The sequence below is a fragment of the Dasypus novemcinctus genome, chromosome 16 (genome assembly GCF_030445035.2).
Source record: "Dasypus novemcinctus isolate mDasNov1 chromosome 16, mDasNov1.1.hap2, whole genome shotgun sequence".
Lineage (NCBI taxonomy): Eukaryota > Metazoa > Chordata > Mammalia > Cingulata > Dasypodidae > Dasypus > Dasypus novemcinctus.
In genome coordinates this window covers 93,730,649-93,748,777 of record NC_080688.1, presented here as the reverse complement: position 1 = coordinate 93,748,777, position 18,129 = coordinate 93,730,649, and the positions used below count along the sequence as shown (strand labels likewise).

Here is an 18,129-nt window from a genome sequence, read left to right as displayed (position 1 = left end):
TCTAGTGTTCTCAAGCATTTATAATTCTGTGCATTAATAGAAAAAAGAACATCCTACAAAATATCTAAGAATTTCTCTAGGATATCTAGAGGCTTCAACAGGTGATCACATTGAACTGTTTTTCTACAGCCTTTTTGGAATGGGATTAGATAAGGAAAGGTTGCTTTAAAGTCATTATAGTCAATCCGCTCTATCCATCTAAGAGGAAGGAGAAAACGTAAGCCCAATATCTGAGCAAATCTTTAATCAACTGGTTTAAGATTTGCTCTTAGAATAAAACTTTTAAGCTGAGGCTCCACAAAACTTGTACACTGTTGTATTCAAGCACACTTTCAAAGTATATTAGTAAGTAGAAAAATAACCAATAGGCCAAAAGGAGGAGAACACAGGAAAAATGGAAGCACAGTCCACAAACTAAAGAACACGTTTTCTGGGCCCCTAAGTTAAAATCACATGGCATGTGTCTTTGTATGGGGCCTACCACAGCACTCAAAGATAGGAGAGTGATCAACAGTTAAATCAAAATCGTCTAGGGAAGCGGACTTGGCCCAGTGGATAGGGCGTCTGTCTACCACATTGGAGGCCCGCGGTTCAAACCCCAGGCTTCCTTGACCCGCGTGGAGTTGGCCCATGCACAGCACTAATGCGCGCAAGGAGTGCCATGCCACCAGGGGTGTCGCCCGCGCAGGGGAGCCCCTCATGCAAGGTGTGCACCCTGTAAGGAGAGCCGCTCAGTGTGAAAGTGCAGCCTGCCCAAGAATGGCACCACACACACAGAGAGCTGACACAAGATGACACAAGAAAAAAGAAAGACAGATTCCCATGCTGCTGACAACAACAGAAGCAGACAAAAAGAACATGCAGCAAATGGACACAGAGAACAAACAACTGGGGCGGGGGTGGGAGGGTGGGAAGGGGAGAGAAATAAATACAATAAATCTTTTTTTAAAAATCGCCTATGTTAAAATTACTCTTCTGTATTTCCCATATTAAAATTCAGATATACTTAACGAAAGGAGGAAGGTTACTGAATTATATAAAATTCAATGTTAATTTTTGTAGTCTCGTATGTTAGATGCTAGATGTAGTCTCATAGCATCTAAAATCACTGTAAGTCATTCAAAGGAAAGTGCCATCTAAAAATATTTTCCCAAATTTCTCACATCATGAAAGGAATAAAGGCACACTCCTCCTTAAAAAAAAAAAAAAAAAAAAAAAAAGGAAAGCAAGCAAGCTTCGGTTTTCTTCTAAATAACTTTTCTTTCAATTACCATGATATGTGTAGAAATCTCCCTCAACAAATTAATACTATCCAGAATCAAACTCATGTCCATCAGTCTTCTTAATGTTTCCAAGGAGAAATGCGACTACTTCCACTGGATGGCATGCAAAATCCCTTGATGAGAGTCACGGGGGCGAAGGAGCTCCTTAAACGTGCTGGGGGCGGCCCCGGCGGGAACACGCTGGAGAACGAACAGCGCCCAGGGCCTGGAAGGTCCCACACCTCAGGCTGGAAGGCACATGCTTCGTGATGACTATGCAATTATTTAAGTAAATAATCGGCATTTAAGCTTAGTTTGCCAATTTCAAGTGAGGCATAATACCAAAAGGTAATTTCTACCCATTTATCCAATTTTCGATGTCAGCCATATTTATAATTCTTCTGCGTGATCCAAGTAGTACTCTGAGGGGACAGGATAAGGAGGGTACCAGGGCATCTAGAATAATTCACCATTTATACCTTTAGTTTAATGGTCCATAAGCAGACGAAGCCATGGTTTTCTGCTCTTTGCTAAGCAAAAAAGTGCTACAAAAAACAAACAAAAAATCCCGACTCTACTCAAACTGGAAGTGAGGTGAGAAACTAACACTTTTCATTTCAGATAACTAGGTTTTATTTATAACACATTCTTTTCATATACATGGATTTCTTACATAAACTACAAGTATTTGCTGTGCACCGGCTTTATGGAAGCCTGAGGCTTATGGAAAAAGAGAAGCAGAGAAGATACACTCAAAGTGCAAGAGAAATGATGCCCCAAGTGTGAAGTTACTAACCAGATATAGTCAGGGTGATCTCCTGGGGGGGCCCCGATGATGGTGTGGCGGTGGAGCCGGCGGCCTGGGCCAGCACCTGGCTCAGACCTGAGCTGTTAATTGTCAGCGTGATTTCGTGGGGGCCACTGGATGTGGACACGAGGCCCTGCGTCGCCATCACGGGAGAGAGGTCCTGGCTCCCTGCGCATCCTTGCAACACAAAGCGGGGTTTAAAGAGGAATAAGTTCTCTTTTATTACATCAAAAATACTTTAGGTTGTATAGGTGTTACTAGAGTAAAAATGAAACAACAACTAGGACTGTACAGCACAGAGCAAGCCTGTTGTAAGCGCTCTCTCGTGGACTTCATGGACGTCATCGATGGTGACAAGCACTCCATCCCAGCAGGTGTTAGTGCCCGGGCAGCACGTGGAGGTCTGTGTTCTACGCATGCTTTTTCTGTAACCGACAACTTCCCTACTTTATACACACACACACACACACACACACACAGATGTTGTTAAACTGCCAGTTTAGGTCAGGGAGGCAACGAGAAGAGAAACTATATGAAGCAGGACTGTAGACGGCATATAGGAATAGACGGCATTAATCCTAAGAAACGCTTACTTCACTCTTAGGATGTGTGGTTTATCTGATGAGCTTTACAGAGAAAAGGAAATGACACCACAACTTCCTAAAATCAAATGTGTGGCTACAAGTAAGAAACTCGAACTACCAAAGTGAGCAGGGGCATGGGGGGTGGGGGGCCTTACCCCCGCCGCTGGTGGTCAAGACGGAGTCCTGCTCGGACAGCGGGCCGAGGGTCAGGTTGGCAGGTGCCGCCGCAGGCTGCAGGGACAGGCTTGAGATGGGCTGGATGACCACGCTAGCTGGGACGGCCCCATCTGGGGCCTGCAGAGAATTGTTTTGCGGGGTCAGACCAGGCTCCCCAGTTAGCTGCTGAGCAAGCAAGTTACTCTGCTGTAAAGTCTGTTGTAAAATACTTGGGTCGATCTGAAAAGCAAAATGAGTATTGATAATGAGCGTCATCTTCACTGTGATTTAAACTAGACTAAGCATAGAACCCTGGCAGCACCTACCTGCAATGTGATGTTGTTGATGCTGGAGGCGTCAATCCCAGAAATCTGCACGTTTGGCCCAACCAGATTGGCAGCCAGCTGTAACTGTATGCCCTCGAGGGTGGCCAAGCCGCCGTCTGTCAACGACACTGTTAAGTCACCCCCAGCTGGCCAGAGAAAGAGAAACGGAAGGCATGAACAGAGGATGCTTTCTAAATCTGAAAGAACACATTTCCACAAGGAAATAGTCAATGAATACTAACATTTGCTTTGCACTATACACATGCATGTTCTAATTTAATCACCATAAGCAAATGCTGTGAAGTAGAAAAATATTAGCCCTTCTTAACACATCAGGAAACTAGGCTCAAAGAGAGAACACTCATTAGCCCAAGGTTTAGCACAACAAATGAGGAGAACCTCTAAGTGGCAGAGTCATGCTAAGGTTCCGAAAGTAGAAAGAAGGCTGCACAGGATGTCTAATAGCTATAACAACAGCTTGCAGAAAAACCCAACTGGCTAAAACTTCATACTTTCCAAGCATCTGAACCAATGGTATTAGACAAACTCCAACACATGAAAAACAAGTTAGTATTTGTAAATTAATACACAACTCACTACTAAGTTTATGGAAATGCCCACTGAGCAAGAACTAAGCTTAACTCCATTAAGAACAAAGCTGCTAAACAAGGTGCTCAAGGGTTAAGGGCAGCCACGACAGAAGAAAGAAGGAGGAGTACAAGGGTGGCAAGATCAGAAACAAGACATCTCCATTTTCCCACTGTCTTATGGGAAAAGCTCCACTGAACATGCCTCCTCCCTGCCAGGACTGGGGCAGAGGGAGTGCGCGCGCAGTCAGCAGCACTGGCAGTGGTGAGCCGTGGCCCGCCCACTCCGACGTACCTGGCACGGAGGCGGGGAGGAGAGCCTGGCCCAGCAGCCCCTGCTGCAGCAGGCTCTGATCCAGCTGCCCCGTGAGAGCCGAGTGGTTCACGATGAAGACGCTGGGGTCTGTCGAGGACGAGCCGAGGAGGTTCACAGGCTGCAGCCCCTCGGGTGAGCTGCGGGTCCCAGGAGTCCTGGCTCTCTTCGGGTCTGGTTTATAATGGAATTGCATGTGAGTTTTCCTGCGCCCAGAAGTGCGGAAGCGCAGCTCACAGTGAGGACATTTGAATGGCTTTGCGCCCGTGTGCAAACGCATGTGGACCTTCAGGCTTCCCTTGGTGGAGAAAGCATTGCTGCAGACGTGACAACTGAAGAGCTTCTGACCTACAGAGAAGCAAGCAAGAGAGCTTGTGAACATGGTCACGCTGTCGTGTGCAAACGCATGTGTCAATAGTCTGACGTTAAATGGGCTGATTCCATGGATTCAACCATTTTAAAGAGAATCCCCTTTTAGCTCTAAGATGCTGGGTATGTGACAAATACTTGAAAAGTCTGTAGGTGGAGAAAAGCTTCCTGTTTTCACATTTCCCCCTACCCAGGAAACAAGCTGCAGGTTTTATCGTGATGACTTACAGCCAACCAGACCAGTAAAGGCTAGTACCCTAACACCGCCTCGAGGTCATCCTCCTGCCAGCAGGATTGTTCCTGGGATTGTTTTTCCCATTCCTTACCCCTGTTAGCTGATGTCTAATCCCTCACCCAGCAGATGTGAAAGCAACGTGTGTGCAGTGATCGTGGCCAGGCCCCGTGATCGCCTGTGTGTGGCCAATGCACTAGACCTCATGTGAGCAAAAAAAAAGGATGGCGGCATGCCTCCTCGTCCTCAGCAAGGTCACAATTACATGGAGACTAAAGACACAACAGGAAACATTCACATATTAAACAAGTTCGTGTGTCTCTTTAATTCAGAGTATTAACCCAGCAGAAGAGAATCACAGGGCCTTAAACAAACATGTCAAACGTTCCTTTTGTAGTCTTTTGCTCAACTCAGCTTACAACCCCAAATTAAAAACCTAAATGATTTGGTAAATATAACCAGAGGGGCCATAACAACACAACTCTAACACTGACTGAGAGTGCCACACACTTCTCTAAGCAATGTCAATGTCTTAGCGTATTTAAAAGGCGAAAGATTCATACGATCTGAAGAGAAACCAGAGTATTCTCTTAGTGTATTTAATCTCCCAATGAGTGAGGATCTGTTACTAGCCCCAATTTACATGAGGAAGCCGAGGCTTAGAGAAGTAACTCGTAAGCTTGGAAGTAGAGTAACCAAAATGAGAACTCAGAGTTCTAGAATGGTCCTCTTAACCACTAGCTTTCACTGTACAGAATTCAAGAAGCAGATGCTTAAGTATAATTTACCCTCAGGTCTGCAAATTAGATGAAGAAAAGAAAAAGCAGGCCTTGAAAGGCCCCTCATACAAAAATTATCTAATAACTCAACTATATGTGCCAAGTCCCCATATTTTACAAAACCTCAACAAACTGAATTCCTTTTATCTAAATAAAACTAAAAGGTAATCTTTTTAACAAAGGTATTTAAACCTAAGTAAAACCACAAGACAACTTAGAATTAGACATCTGAGGCCTAATCCCTTTTTCTCAGCATTATTTAGACCATTTCCCCAAGTCAGGAATCAAAAATCTTTTATATCTATTTTTTTATGGTTCCTAATTTTGAAGTTTTCTCTTATTTTGAAGGTGTTTCTGTCTGTGAACTGCAGAGGGTCAAAAGTACAGACAGCACCCGGTCGGTTTTTGCGCCCCTCGCAGCCTCGCAGGCTCGGCCCACCTGTGTGCGTCTTCACGTGGCAATCCAGCGTGGACTTGACAGTGAAGCTCTTCCCGCACTCGTCGCACTTGTACGGCTTCTCCCCCGTGTGGATGCGGACGTGCCTAGCCAAAGAGCATTCGCAGTCAAGTCCTTGTCCTTCAGTTTGCTACACACTTACAAGCAACGTCATGATCATAAATTTGTAACTACCCACACAAACAAAAATTATGTGTTGATTAAATTTGGCCAAATAAAAAATTTAAGCTTCACCTTATGACAAAATAAAATAAACAAATCCAAAAGGCATGAACTATATTTGTAAGACAAATGAAAACAACTTAATTGCCTTAAAAACCAAAGAGCTTTTACAAATCAGCAAGAAGATAACCAGAAACTGGGCAATAATGCACAGGCTGGTGAGAGACAGCCCAAAACAGCCCAAAGAAACGGAAATTGGAGAGAGTCTGGAAACGGGCGCTGGGAGCCCTGGGAGTGGGCGGCCTCCTGGCGTGGGAGCAGGGCAGCATGTTGGGGGCACGGCCCCTTCAGCCTGGCCACCCTCACCAGGTGCGAAGCAGGTGTGGCCCCGCTGGCCTCCCCTGGTGGTTAAAGAGGGAACTGGGGGTGAACTTTGTTAGGCCGGGTGAGGGAACACTACGAAACAGGTTCACAGCCCGTGGTGGGCGAGACGTGGGAAACTCATCACATGTGAACATAAAACCAAAACCCAAAAATCCAAATTACAGACCTATGCTTATAGTGTGGCACCGTCTACATTACATTTATACTGATAAACGTGTAATTTCTGAAAAAAAAAACAACTAACTGGTTTATCTCAGGGGAACAGAACTAGTGTCACTTTAGACCCTTCTGTGCCCTTTTGTTTTTACTATGACATTTCCTCAGTGTAGACTGAACAAGGGAGTATACACAAAGGAAGGCAGGACCTTGAACTTTCTGTTAAATGAAGGCTAAAACAAGAAGAAAATAAACGCGCTGGTAGGCCATGCTGGACTTGAAAGCCGTCCTCAGGGTGCCCTGCGCCTTGCCTCCCCAGCGTCCCGGGCATCTCCTTGGAGCCCTACGGTGCCCTGTGGCTGCGCCGCCTCCCTCGCCCCTGCTGCCCGCTCCCCAGCACTGCCCTCCACAGGCCCACAGCCCCGCCCACGCCTCAGTGGTGCATCGGCCACCCCGTGCTGCCTCAGTGTTTCTAAGGGCCTTCTGACTCTTGACCCCACCGTGCCTTCCACCAGCAGCCCCTGCCCCTGGTCCACGAGTTCCTCCTGGCACCAAGACCACCTGCCCAGGCAGGGCTCCTGACTACAAAGCATCTCAGCGCTTTGTCCTAACTCCTGACCCTCCAGTCAGCAGGACTCCTGGTCTCCGTGCCCAGCCCCCATCGCACCCTCGGCCCCTTAGCACCTGCTCCCGGGCCCTCTGCTACTCTCCAGGTGCACCCCCGGCCTCCCTGGCTGGGTGCAGTGCCCTCTCTATGCTGGCAGACACCCAGCGGCTGGCAGCCCTGTTCCTGCACCGCCTACTGCAAACACCCTGTGGAATAAGATAAATACAATGCTTGGTTTTCTGAAGCTGCCTCCTCTATTACTATCTGTAGCAGTTTGATATTATTTATGAATTCCAAAAATAGATACTGGATTATGTTTGTGAGCATTCTGCTCTGCCGGGCATATTAGATTATACTGGATTCAGAGGTTTCATTTTTACTTGATTGGGCCCCATCAGTAGGACGCTGAGTCCTGACCACCCTTGGTGGGTGGGAACTCAGAAACCGCACGGCAGAGAAGGGAGGCTGGAGTTTTGACTTGGAGCTCCAGGGACTAAACATGCAGGAGAAGAACACGAAGGAAGAGAGAGAACTCCACAGACATGGCAGAGGCCCTGTGAAGAGAGATGAGCCGTTCGCCTGAGAGTTCATAGCTGGCCTTCTGGAGAGAGCAGAGCTGCTGAGCCCGGAGAGAAACAAGCCCTGCAAGAGAGATGAGACTTATTCTGGCCTACCGCTGAGATTGGAAGAAGCTGGGACCACGGAGCCTTAAGAGGAAGATGTCAGCAGTCATCTTGTTCCAACACTTGGCAACAGACTTTGGTGAGGAAAGTAACTTATGCTTTACAGCCTGCTAACTATAAGCTCCTACCCCAAATAAATACCCTTTATAAAGCCAACAGAGTTCTGGTATTCTGCATCAGCCCCCCTCTGCTGATTAACACACTATCCATCTTAAAGCCCTGGCAGACTTTCCTTTATGACGTCTCCCTGTAACTTTTCCCCATGTTTTCTGTCCCCTAGAGCAAAGGAGAAACACCTGGGGAGCTCGTATGCCTCAGTCTTCTTTCTCCCAGTCTCAGCACTCCTAGAGCTCCTTCAGTGCCTGCCACGTGACAGCTCCCAAGCTCTTCACCGCTCTGCTAGCAACAGCCCCACTGCTCTTGTGGCAACTTAACCACAGCCTACCTCATAGCATCTCACACCGCTAACTTGCTGGGGGCTTAGGTCTTAGTTCCTGACACAAACCACTGACCCGCTGGGATCCAGAGGAGCCTGCTGCTTTGCTACATATCGAAAAGCTAGACCACACTGTCCTCAGCGAGTAAATAACATTCTTAATTGTTTCTTTACTTCTATTAGAACCATACAGGAATAAGCACAAACAACCCACAGAGAAAAGAAATTTTCTAATTAGCATTCTGAATGAGCTTAAACAGCAGCATCAAGATTGACACAAGGGAAGCGGACTTGGCCCAATGGATAGGGTGTCCGTCTACCACATGGGAGGTCCGCGGTTCAAACCCTGGGCCTCCTTAACCCGTGTGGAGCTGGCCCATGCGCAGTGCTGATGCGTGTAAGGAGTGCCCTGCCACGCAGGTGTGTCCCCCGCATAGGGGAGCCCCACGCGCAAGGAGTGCGCCCCGTAAGGAGAGACGCCAGCGCGGAAGAAAGTGCAGCCTTCCCAGGGGTGGCGCTGCACACACGGAAAGGTGACACAGCAATAGGACACAACGAAAAGAAACAGAGATTCCTGGTGCTGCTGATAAGGATAGAAGTGGTCACAGAAGAACACACAGAGCAGACAACTGGGGTAAGGGGGTGGGGGAAAGAAATAATAAATAAAAAATAAATCTTAAAAAAAAAAAAAGATTGACAGAAGCTTCAACCCATACACCAAGTAATGACTGGCACCTGAAGAGAATCAGGTTCAGAAAGTAACTTCCCTTGCTGCAACGCAAATCATCAAAGGAATACACAAGAACATATTTCCAAAGCAGGTGACCTACGAAAACCATCAGCACTATGTCTTACCTCACTAAGTCACTGGGCTTTTTAAAGCTTTTGGGACAGTAGGTGCAACAGTTGGCATACTTTGGCTCTGCTTCTAGCTCAGCTTGTTTATCCTTCATCTCACTAATTCGGTCCTTTTCTGCAGCAGACTGGACAAGAACTTTTTCTGAAACAGTAGCACTTTCCCTTGGCCTAATTTTGGCTAATTCTGCCGTTTCTTCCTCCGTAAAAGTAATGACCTCAGGACGAGATTTTCTAGATGCATTTCTTTCAGAATTTTCTTCCTCATCCTCCATGCATATATCTAAATAAAACATGAAAAAGGATCAAAATTCTAGTAAAATGCTAAATTTTATCAAAACAGGTATATAAAAACTAAGCAAGTATGTAAGGCTAAAGTTAGTAACTGGTTCTTTTCTTCCACCACCACCCTGTTCGGAAATGAAGCAGGATCCTTGGAAAGAAATCTGCACGCCGAGCGCCAGCAGTGCCTTTGGGGCTGACCCCTAGTGTGGCACGAGGCTAACAGTCAAGAACGACTGCCCTCATGTAAACTATGGACTACAGTTAATGGCATATTAACTATAAAAGTGTGCTTTCGTCTATTTTAATAGAATGTACCACACTAAGGCAAGGTGTTTATAATACGGTGTATATGGGAACTCTTTTTTATGAATAATTGAAGATGTCAACCTATTATCTGAAAAAAAAAAAAATCTAAGCTTCTATCTGTTAATGCATGTTCAATGGCAAGCTGTGGAATTGTGAGTGCCCACACAAGCTACCAATACCCACAAATCTAGGTATTCATTCACCAAATAGGCAAAAAAATTAATTAGCATTAATAAGGAAAATCAACAGCCCATAAGAGAGACTACACTGTTAGCAAATATCCCCCAATTAAAACGACTTACTCTAAGGAAGAGAAAAGAACTTAAAAATACACAGATACACACATACATATATATATTCCTTTTTTAGTAAAAAAACAAGAATAAGCTGCTATTAAAATGTAACAAAAAAAACAAATTTGGTTGGAAGGGGGAGGTCACTGTTGCACAGAAAACTCAAAAAAAAATATTTTAAACTCAAAAGAACAAATAGAAAAATGGACAGACATATGCACACCGCTGTTCATTATTCACAACTGCCAAAAGATGGAAACAACCCAAGCGACCACCAACTGATAACTGGATAACAAAATGTGGTATAGACGTACGATGTGGTACTAGTCAGCTGCATGAGGAAATAAGCTTGGGACACGCATGACAACATGGACGGACCTGGAGGACATTATGCTGAGTGACGTAAGCCAGACACAGAAGGACAAATACTGTCTGGCCTCGCTAATATGAACCAAATACAATGGGTAAACTTAGGGAGTTAAAATCTAGAGTTCTAGCTACGAGGAGACCAGGTGAGGGCTGAGAAGGGGTACTGAAGTTTAATGTACATGGAATTTTTAATTAGGGTGATAGTAAACGTGTGGCAATGGATAGAGGCGGTGGTAACATACTATAGCAAGTATAACACTGCCGATCTATAGATGCGACAGTGGCTGCAAGGGGCAGTCTAGGAGACATAAATGTCAACTAAAAGAAAGCTAGAGAAAAATCTAGGGACTGAATGACATAGTGAATTTGGGGTGGATGAGGATTGTGGTTAATGGTACAAATACAAGAATTTCTTCTATAAACTAGAAGAAACGTATATCACTATTACAAGGTATTAAGACTATGGGAAAAATACAATTAACGTAACTTATGAACTAGTTAACGTTGATATTGTAATATTCTTGCATCAATGGCAAAGAAGGTATTACATCAATGTTACAGGTCAAAAAAAGGGGGATATGGGATTTTTTTCTATTCAAGTAAGGAAAAATGTTCTAAAATTGAGGTGATAAAAGCACAATTCTGTGATTAAACTGCAATTCCGAGTGTACAAGGCATGGAATTGTATAACACAGTGGACCAAGTAATTTCACTTCTACGAATTTACTATAAATAAACAAGTAATCTAATAAGTAAAAAAAGCAAAATCACAAAAATAATCATCTTAACATTACTAGCTTCCTAGGTGTGAGACTTGGGCCAATTGACCTAATTTTAGGAGGCTCCTGTACAGAAGTGAGCCAATCAATCAAATGAGATGACACAGGTGGAGAGCAGAGATTTTAGCAAATGTTTAAACAGTCTTCAAATGCCAGCTACAATTATTACAGTGAACTTCTTAGCTAACTGCCCCTTAACTGGAAATCGGGAAATGAACATGCTGGCTCCAGACAAGGAGCCCCTGCAGTCATCTGAGCTGCTGTCGTGATGTATTAAACAACACTAACTAGCTCCACAATAAGCTTCCTAAGTGGAATGAAACTGGGTGGAGTGCAACAATATAAATAGCATGATTACATCTTTTGTTAAAAAATGAAAACCCTCCCTGCCTGTGATGGTCCAGTGGACACTAACATTTTGGGGTATGGTGAGCAGGAAGGGTAGAAGTTTCCCTTCTGTGCTTCTCTGGTTTGTTTGCTGTTTTTTTCTAAAAGCATGTATTGGTTTCGTAATGAGAAGATAAAGTACATTTTTGAAAATTCAGGGTGCTGCTGAGCTTAGGCTCTGACTTTCCTACTAAGTGAGTGTATGGTTCATAAACTGTCACCCAGCAAAGGGAGAGCACCTCCTGCTCCTGTGTCTGTGGGTGCTGGGGCGGCGGGTGGCACTGCCTGGTGCCTCTTCATGTGCTTCTTGCAGTGAACCGTGGTTCGGAAACTCTCCTCGCAGAACGGACACTTGTACGGCTTCATGCCCATGTGGGTCGCCATGTGCCGGGTGAGGCTGCCATTGGTGGTGAAGGAGGCGTTGCAGAGACCGCAGCTGAACGCCTTCACTCCTGCGCCGCAGACACGGAAAGAGGCAGAGAAATCCTTGTTCATGACCTGAAAGCCACAAGCACTCCGAAGCAAACAAAGATATGCTCAACAAACCACAAAACAAAGGACTGCTGAATTGCTGTGGTTTCTAACTCAATTTTTGGGAATTGAATTATTTTAAGAACATGGCTTGTCTGGCACATTCTCAGGCAAAATTAACTGTCTCCAAGAAGAACTTCTCTAAATAAATGTCAAGTCCTCCCTGCCCATCAGTAGTTCATTTAAACTGGCAAAATGTTTGCAGACTACATCAGAAAGGTTTTTTCAAATCCATTTTTTTCATTATTCACACCAGAAATGACATAGCCTGGGCCTTAAGGACTAGCCATAAAGGCTTTATCTGGCTAAGGAGGCTACTGCTTCCTGGCCCCACTGTTTCTTCCCCGGGGGCTGTGGCGGGCACTCTAGCGCACTGAGCTACCATACTGCCCGCCCTCTGGAAGCAGCGATGCCTGTCCTTTGCAAGGCCTGCTCTCAGCCTAGCCGTCCAATACCTCCTAAAGCCACTCCCCGGCCAACCAAAGGACAGCCTGCACGGCCTCTGCTTCTTTGTTTTCAGGCAGTACAGATTTACTTCCACATGAGTTCTTACAGAGAGTATTTATAGATACATTAAAGATATTGAAATTATTAAACAAAGGTAAAAGTAATATATTAAGCATATATTTAAGAGCAAACCTTATGTCAAATAAGGGTCTAGTATTCAGACTATATATGTCAATAATAAACACACCTAATAAAATAACCTAATATAAAAGAGCATACATACTTAAATAGACTTTTCTCAAGAAACACACAACACACTTACCCAGACAGTAACTCAAATTCATAAGAAAAAAACAGAGCACAAGATAGGTAACTGTGTAATTATAAGACACAGAAGATAGGACTATTTCTTCTGCTTTTTCTCTTCACTATTCAAGAAACAATGATATGACACGCTATGTATGTAATTGCACAGGGGACCTGCAGTGCAGGGAAATGTAGTATGTGTGCCAATAACAGCCCAAAAGGAGGCGAGTGTTAGGATAGGAGAAGACACCAGAAGGTGACTCCAGTATACAATAAATGGTTAAATAAAAAAGCTAATTAAACAAACAATGCTTAACAACAATAGTACAAGAAAGGAGAGGAGATAGAGCTACACAGGAGCAGCATTTCTACAACTCAATGGAATTAATTGCTATACATCTGTAGCAGTTTGATATGGTTATGAGTTCCAAAGACAGATATTGGGTTATGTTTGTAATCTGGTCTGTACCTGGATGTGATTAAGTTATGATTAGGGCTTTGACTGGGCCACATCATTAGGGCGTTGAGTCCCTGCCCCTTGATGGGTGGGGACTCACAGATAAAAGGCATGGCAAAGGACAGAGCTGAGGGTTTTTGATGCTAGAGTTTTGATGTTGGAGTATTGATGCTGGAGTCTTGATTTGGAGCCCCAGGGAGTAAGCACACAGAGGTGTTTGGTTGTGAGGAAAGAGAAGCAAGCGCTGGGAAGAGAGGAACCCTGAGCCCAGAGAGAAACAAGCCCTGGGAAGAGAGGAACACTGAACCTGGAACAAAGCAAGTCCCAGGAAGAGAGGAACCCAAGAAGTCTGAACTCTTGGCAGGTGTCAGCAGCCATCTTGCCCCAACATGTGGCAATAGACTTTGGTGAGGGAAGTAACCTATGGCCTGGTATCTGTAAGCCCCTACCCCAAATAAATACCCTTTATGAGAGCCAACAGACTTCTGGTATTTTGCATCAGCACCCCTTTGGCTGACTAATACAACATCTGAAGTACATTCTGATAAATTAGGTTGTACATGGTAAGCCCTAGAGCAATCACTAAGAAAGTAACAAAAAATATATAGTAAATAAAAATATTGAAGGAATTTAAATGATATGCTAAGAAATATTAACCACACAAAAGAAAACAGCAAAGAAGGAACAGAACAAAAGGCATAAAACATATAGAAATCAAGAAGTAAAATGGAAGGTCTAAATTTAGTGTTCTCAACAATTACATGAATGGACTGAACACAATCCAATCAAAACATGGAAATTATCAGTTTGGACAAAAACACCAAGAACCAACTATTTGCGCTATCTAATCTAAAAGCTATACGCTTGAGATTCAAAGATACAAATATAATAGATTGAAGGTAAAATTATGACAAAAGATGTATCATACAAAGAACAGGAATAAGAGCTTGAGTGGCTCTACTAATATAAGGTAGATGCCATCATCTTGTACACAGAAAATTCTAAGGAATCCACTAAAAAACGCTTAAATGATCAATACGTAGAAATCAATTTATTTCTATACATTAGCAATAAACAATCCAAAAAGGGAGATTAAGAAAATTCCATTTATAATATCATCAAAAAGAATAAACTACTCAGGAATAAATTTAACAAAAGAAGCATAAAAACTTATACTCTGAAAATTACAAAACATTGTTGAAAGAAATTAAAGACCTAAATAAATGGAAGACTTCTTGTGTTCATGGATCAGAAGACTTAACATCATTCAGATGGCAATATTCCCCAAATGGATCTACAGATTCAACACAATCCCGATCAAAATCCCAGCTGCTTATCCCCATCCCCATCCCACCCCACCCCGAAACTGACAAACTGATGCTAAAATTCATATGGAAATGCAAGGCAACCAGAACAGCCAGAACAATCTTATGCAAGAAGATCAAAGCTGGAGGACTCATATTTCCCAATTTCAAAACTTACAACAACATGGCAATAATCAAGACAGTGTGGTATATTCCTGGCATGAGGACAGACATACAGACCAATGTCAAAGAACTGAGAGTCCAGAACTCAACCTCTGCGTGTATGGTCAACTGATTTCAAAACAATTCAACACACAATGCTGGGTGGGATAAGTGAACATCGACATGCAAAAAAGCAATAAGTATAAGAGCTCAAACCATGAAGCTTTTAGAAGAAAACATAGAAGTAAATCTTCATGACCTTGTCTGAGGCAAAGTCTTCTTAGATATGATACCAAAAGCATAAGAAACTGAAGAAAATATTGATAAAAGGGACTTCATCAAAAGTAAAAACTACTTCAAAAGACACCAGTAATAAAGTACAAAAACATTTGACAGAAAAGGGAGAAATATTTGCAACATATATATATATAAGGGATGTATAAATCTTGAATCTATAAAGAACTCTTAAAACAACATTAAAAAGACAACACAATTTTTTAAATGGGCAGAGGGTCTGAATAGAGAGCTCTTCCAAGAAGATCTGAAAATAGCTAGAAAGTACATGAAAAGATGCCCATTATCATTAGTCCTTAGGAAAACGAAAATCAAAACCACACATCACACCCACTAGACTACAATAAAAAACAATGATAATCCCAAACATTAACAGGGATATGGAGGAACAGGAACCCTCCCATACCATCTCCACTGGTGGGAATACGAAATGGTGCAGCTGCTTTGGAAGACAGTCTGGCAGGAACTCCACAGGTTAAACCTAGTTACCATATGACCCAACAATCCCACTCCTAGGTATATATCCCCAAATAACTGAAAATTAGTGTTCACATAAAAACTTACACACAAGTCTTCAGAGAAGCATTAGTCCTAAAAACTTCCCAAATGGCCAACAATGCTGCATGGATAAATTTAAACCACGGTCCCATCATGCAGCACTCTACCATCCAGCCGTAAAAAGGAGTGAAGCTCTCACTGCTGCGACATGCGCGGCCCGGACAATGCTGTGCTGACCAAAAGAAGCCAGCCACAAGCACTACATATCCTAAGAGTCCACTGCTACAGAAGACCTGGAATTAGCAAATCTATAACGACAGAAAGTGGATGAATGGCTGCCAGGGGCTGGAGGTCCCTCCCAAATGTGTCTTTTTGGGGTGATGAAATGTTCTAAAATTAGATTGTGGTGATGGTTATGCAACTCTGAACATGCAAAACCCCACTGGCTTGTACTTCAAATGCACAATCTCAAAAAGCAGGTAATTACCTGTGTGTGTCTTCTCATGCGACTTCAGAACCCCTGAGGAAACAAACCCACGTCCACAGAGCTTGCATTTATAGGGCTTCTCACCAGTGTGTGACCGGACATGCTGCTTTAAGTGGCTGGATTTCTTAAAACCTTTGTTACAATAGTCACATCTAAAGACACAATAAAAAGATGCAGACTACATTATTTTATATCACGGATACAACTATAACATCTGAGAATAGGAAAAAAAAAAAAGCAAATAGGCTTCACCAACAATCATTATTAAAATTTAAGCATAACTGTGATAAAAACTAGGTGTGCTTTTAAAAACATTTAAAAATTGTTACGTAATATATTAGTAATAATTTGTTAGATCAAATTATGCTCAAATATCTATTGTCTTAAGTATATTTTATTAGCTCAAAATTAATAAATCCTGTAATGACTCCTGACAGCCATAATACCGATTAATTAGACACTTTCTGTTAACATAACAGGAAGAAAAGTTATTATGTGTTTTCTTTACTAAGTCATAAAACACTGCTAAGTCTTCCATTCTTTCAAGGTCAGTATCACTACCTGCATCTACTAGACACATGGACATGTACCCTCAAACTCTTCTGCCTTATACTTTACAAAACAGATTTTACCAGAGTTATTTTGAATAATATATAAACATGAAATATTATTTTCTCCTACTGAATATATTTAAATTATTTTATGGTTAAAAATCATTTTAAATTTCAAAATCCCTATTCAAGTATTATTTAAAGACTTAAAAGAAGATTTAGAAAGCTTAGTCCATCAGTATCTTCCAATTTTTATTAATTTCCAAGTTTTCATCTCTGGTAGCAAATTAGCATGGTCCCTAATCTAGCATCTCTATGTCTAGACCAGATGTCTGCATGCAGGCAACTGGAATTCCTCTGAAGTCCAAACTAAACTAAGTGCTGGCTAACTATAAAAACATTTGAAATTTCACTCTAATTTTAAACATGTAGTTTAATGAAGTTCTCTATTCAAAATACAAAAGCAAGAAAATTCAACAACTGATTAGAAAGACAGCTCTGCAAATGAAACTGGGATTGATTCTCATCTACATGACCATGGTAAAATATATCAGGTTGATGCAAAAGGAATTGTGGTTTTGGACCATGAATATTAAATCATTATAACTAGGTTCAAACACATTTTTATTAATCAAAACAGAAACCATTACAATGAACACATTTTTGTCAATGAGAAATAAGTTTGTTTACTCCTGTTGCACAAAAATCCATGCTTCGGGATTCAATGAACTCTTGGCAAGCATTTTCTGCTGGCTGTGGAAGCCTTTTCCCTGCAAGAAGCTGTCGAGATGCTTGAAGAGGTAGTAGCTGGTTGGTGAGAGGTCGGGTGAATATGGCAGATGAGGCAAAACTTCGTAACCCAGTTCATTTAACCTTTTTTTTAAAAAAGATTTATTTCTCTCCCCTTCCTCTCCCAATTGTCTGCTCTCTGTGTCCATTTGCTGAGTGTTCTTCTGTGTCCACTTGTATTCTTGTCAAAAGCACTGGGAATGTGTCTCTTTTTTTTGTTGTTGCGTCATCTTGCTGCATCAGCTCTCCATATGTGTGGCACCACTCCTACACAGGCTGTACTTTTTCGCGCTGGACGGCTCTCCATGAAGGGCATACTCCTTGTGCATGGGGCTCCCCTACACGGGGGACACCCCTGCATGGCACAGCACTCCTTGTGCACATCAGCACTGCGCATGGACCAGCTCACCACACGGGTCAGGAGGCCCGGGGGTTTGAAGCCTGGACCTCCCTTGTGGTAGGCGGACGTCCTATCGGTTGAACCAAATCCGCTTCCCTCGTTCAACTTTTGAAGCGTTAGTTGCGCGATGTGCCATCGGCTGTTGTCATGGAGAAGAATTAGGCCCTTTCTGTTGACCAATGCCGGTTGCAGGCACTGCAGTTTTCGAAGCATCTTATCGCTTTACTAAATACACTTCTCAGATGTAATGGTTTTGCTGGGATTCAGAAGGCTGTAGTGGATCAGACCAGCAGCAGACCACCAAATGGTGACCATGACCTTTTTTTTG

At 43.0% G+C, this 18,129-nt stretch overlaps 1 protein-coding gene across 3 annotated transcripts in view; it reads right to left on the bottom strand.

Annotated features, from left to right (window-relative positions):
- ZNF236 (zinc finger protein 236) overlaps positions 1-18,129 on the bottom strand; it is a 152,181-nt gene that overhangs the window by 51,524 nt on the left and 82,528 nt on the right. For all 3 annotated transcript variants that reach the window (XM_058277909.2, XM_058277912.2, XM_071208593.1), the window contains 8 exons: positions 16,062-16,213; positions 11,815-12,027; positions 9,157-9,439; positions 5,856-5,959; positions 4,019-4,384; positions 3,137-3,282; positions 2,810-3,050; positions 2,059-2,247 (listed from right to left, as the gene is read on the bottom strand). In XM_058277909.2, coding sequence (XP_058133892.1) covers positions 2,059-2,247; positions 2,810-3,050; positions 3,137-3,282; positions 4,019-4,384; positions 5,856-5,959; positions 9,157-9,439; positions 11,815-12,027; positions 16,062-16,213 — 1,694 coding nt within the window. The remainder of the gene's footprint in view (positions 1-2,058; positions 2,248-2,809; positions 3,051-3,136; positions 3,283-4,018; positions 4,385-5,855; positions 5,960-9,156; positions 9,440-11,814; positions 12,028-16,061; positions 16,214-18,129) is intronic.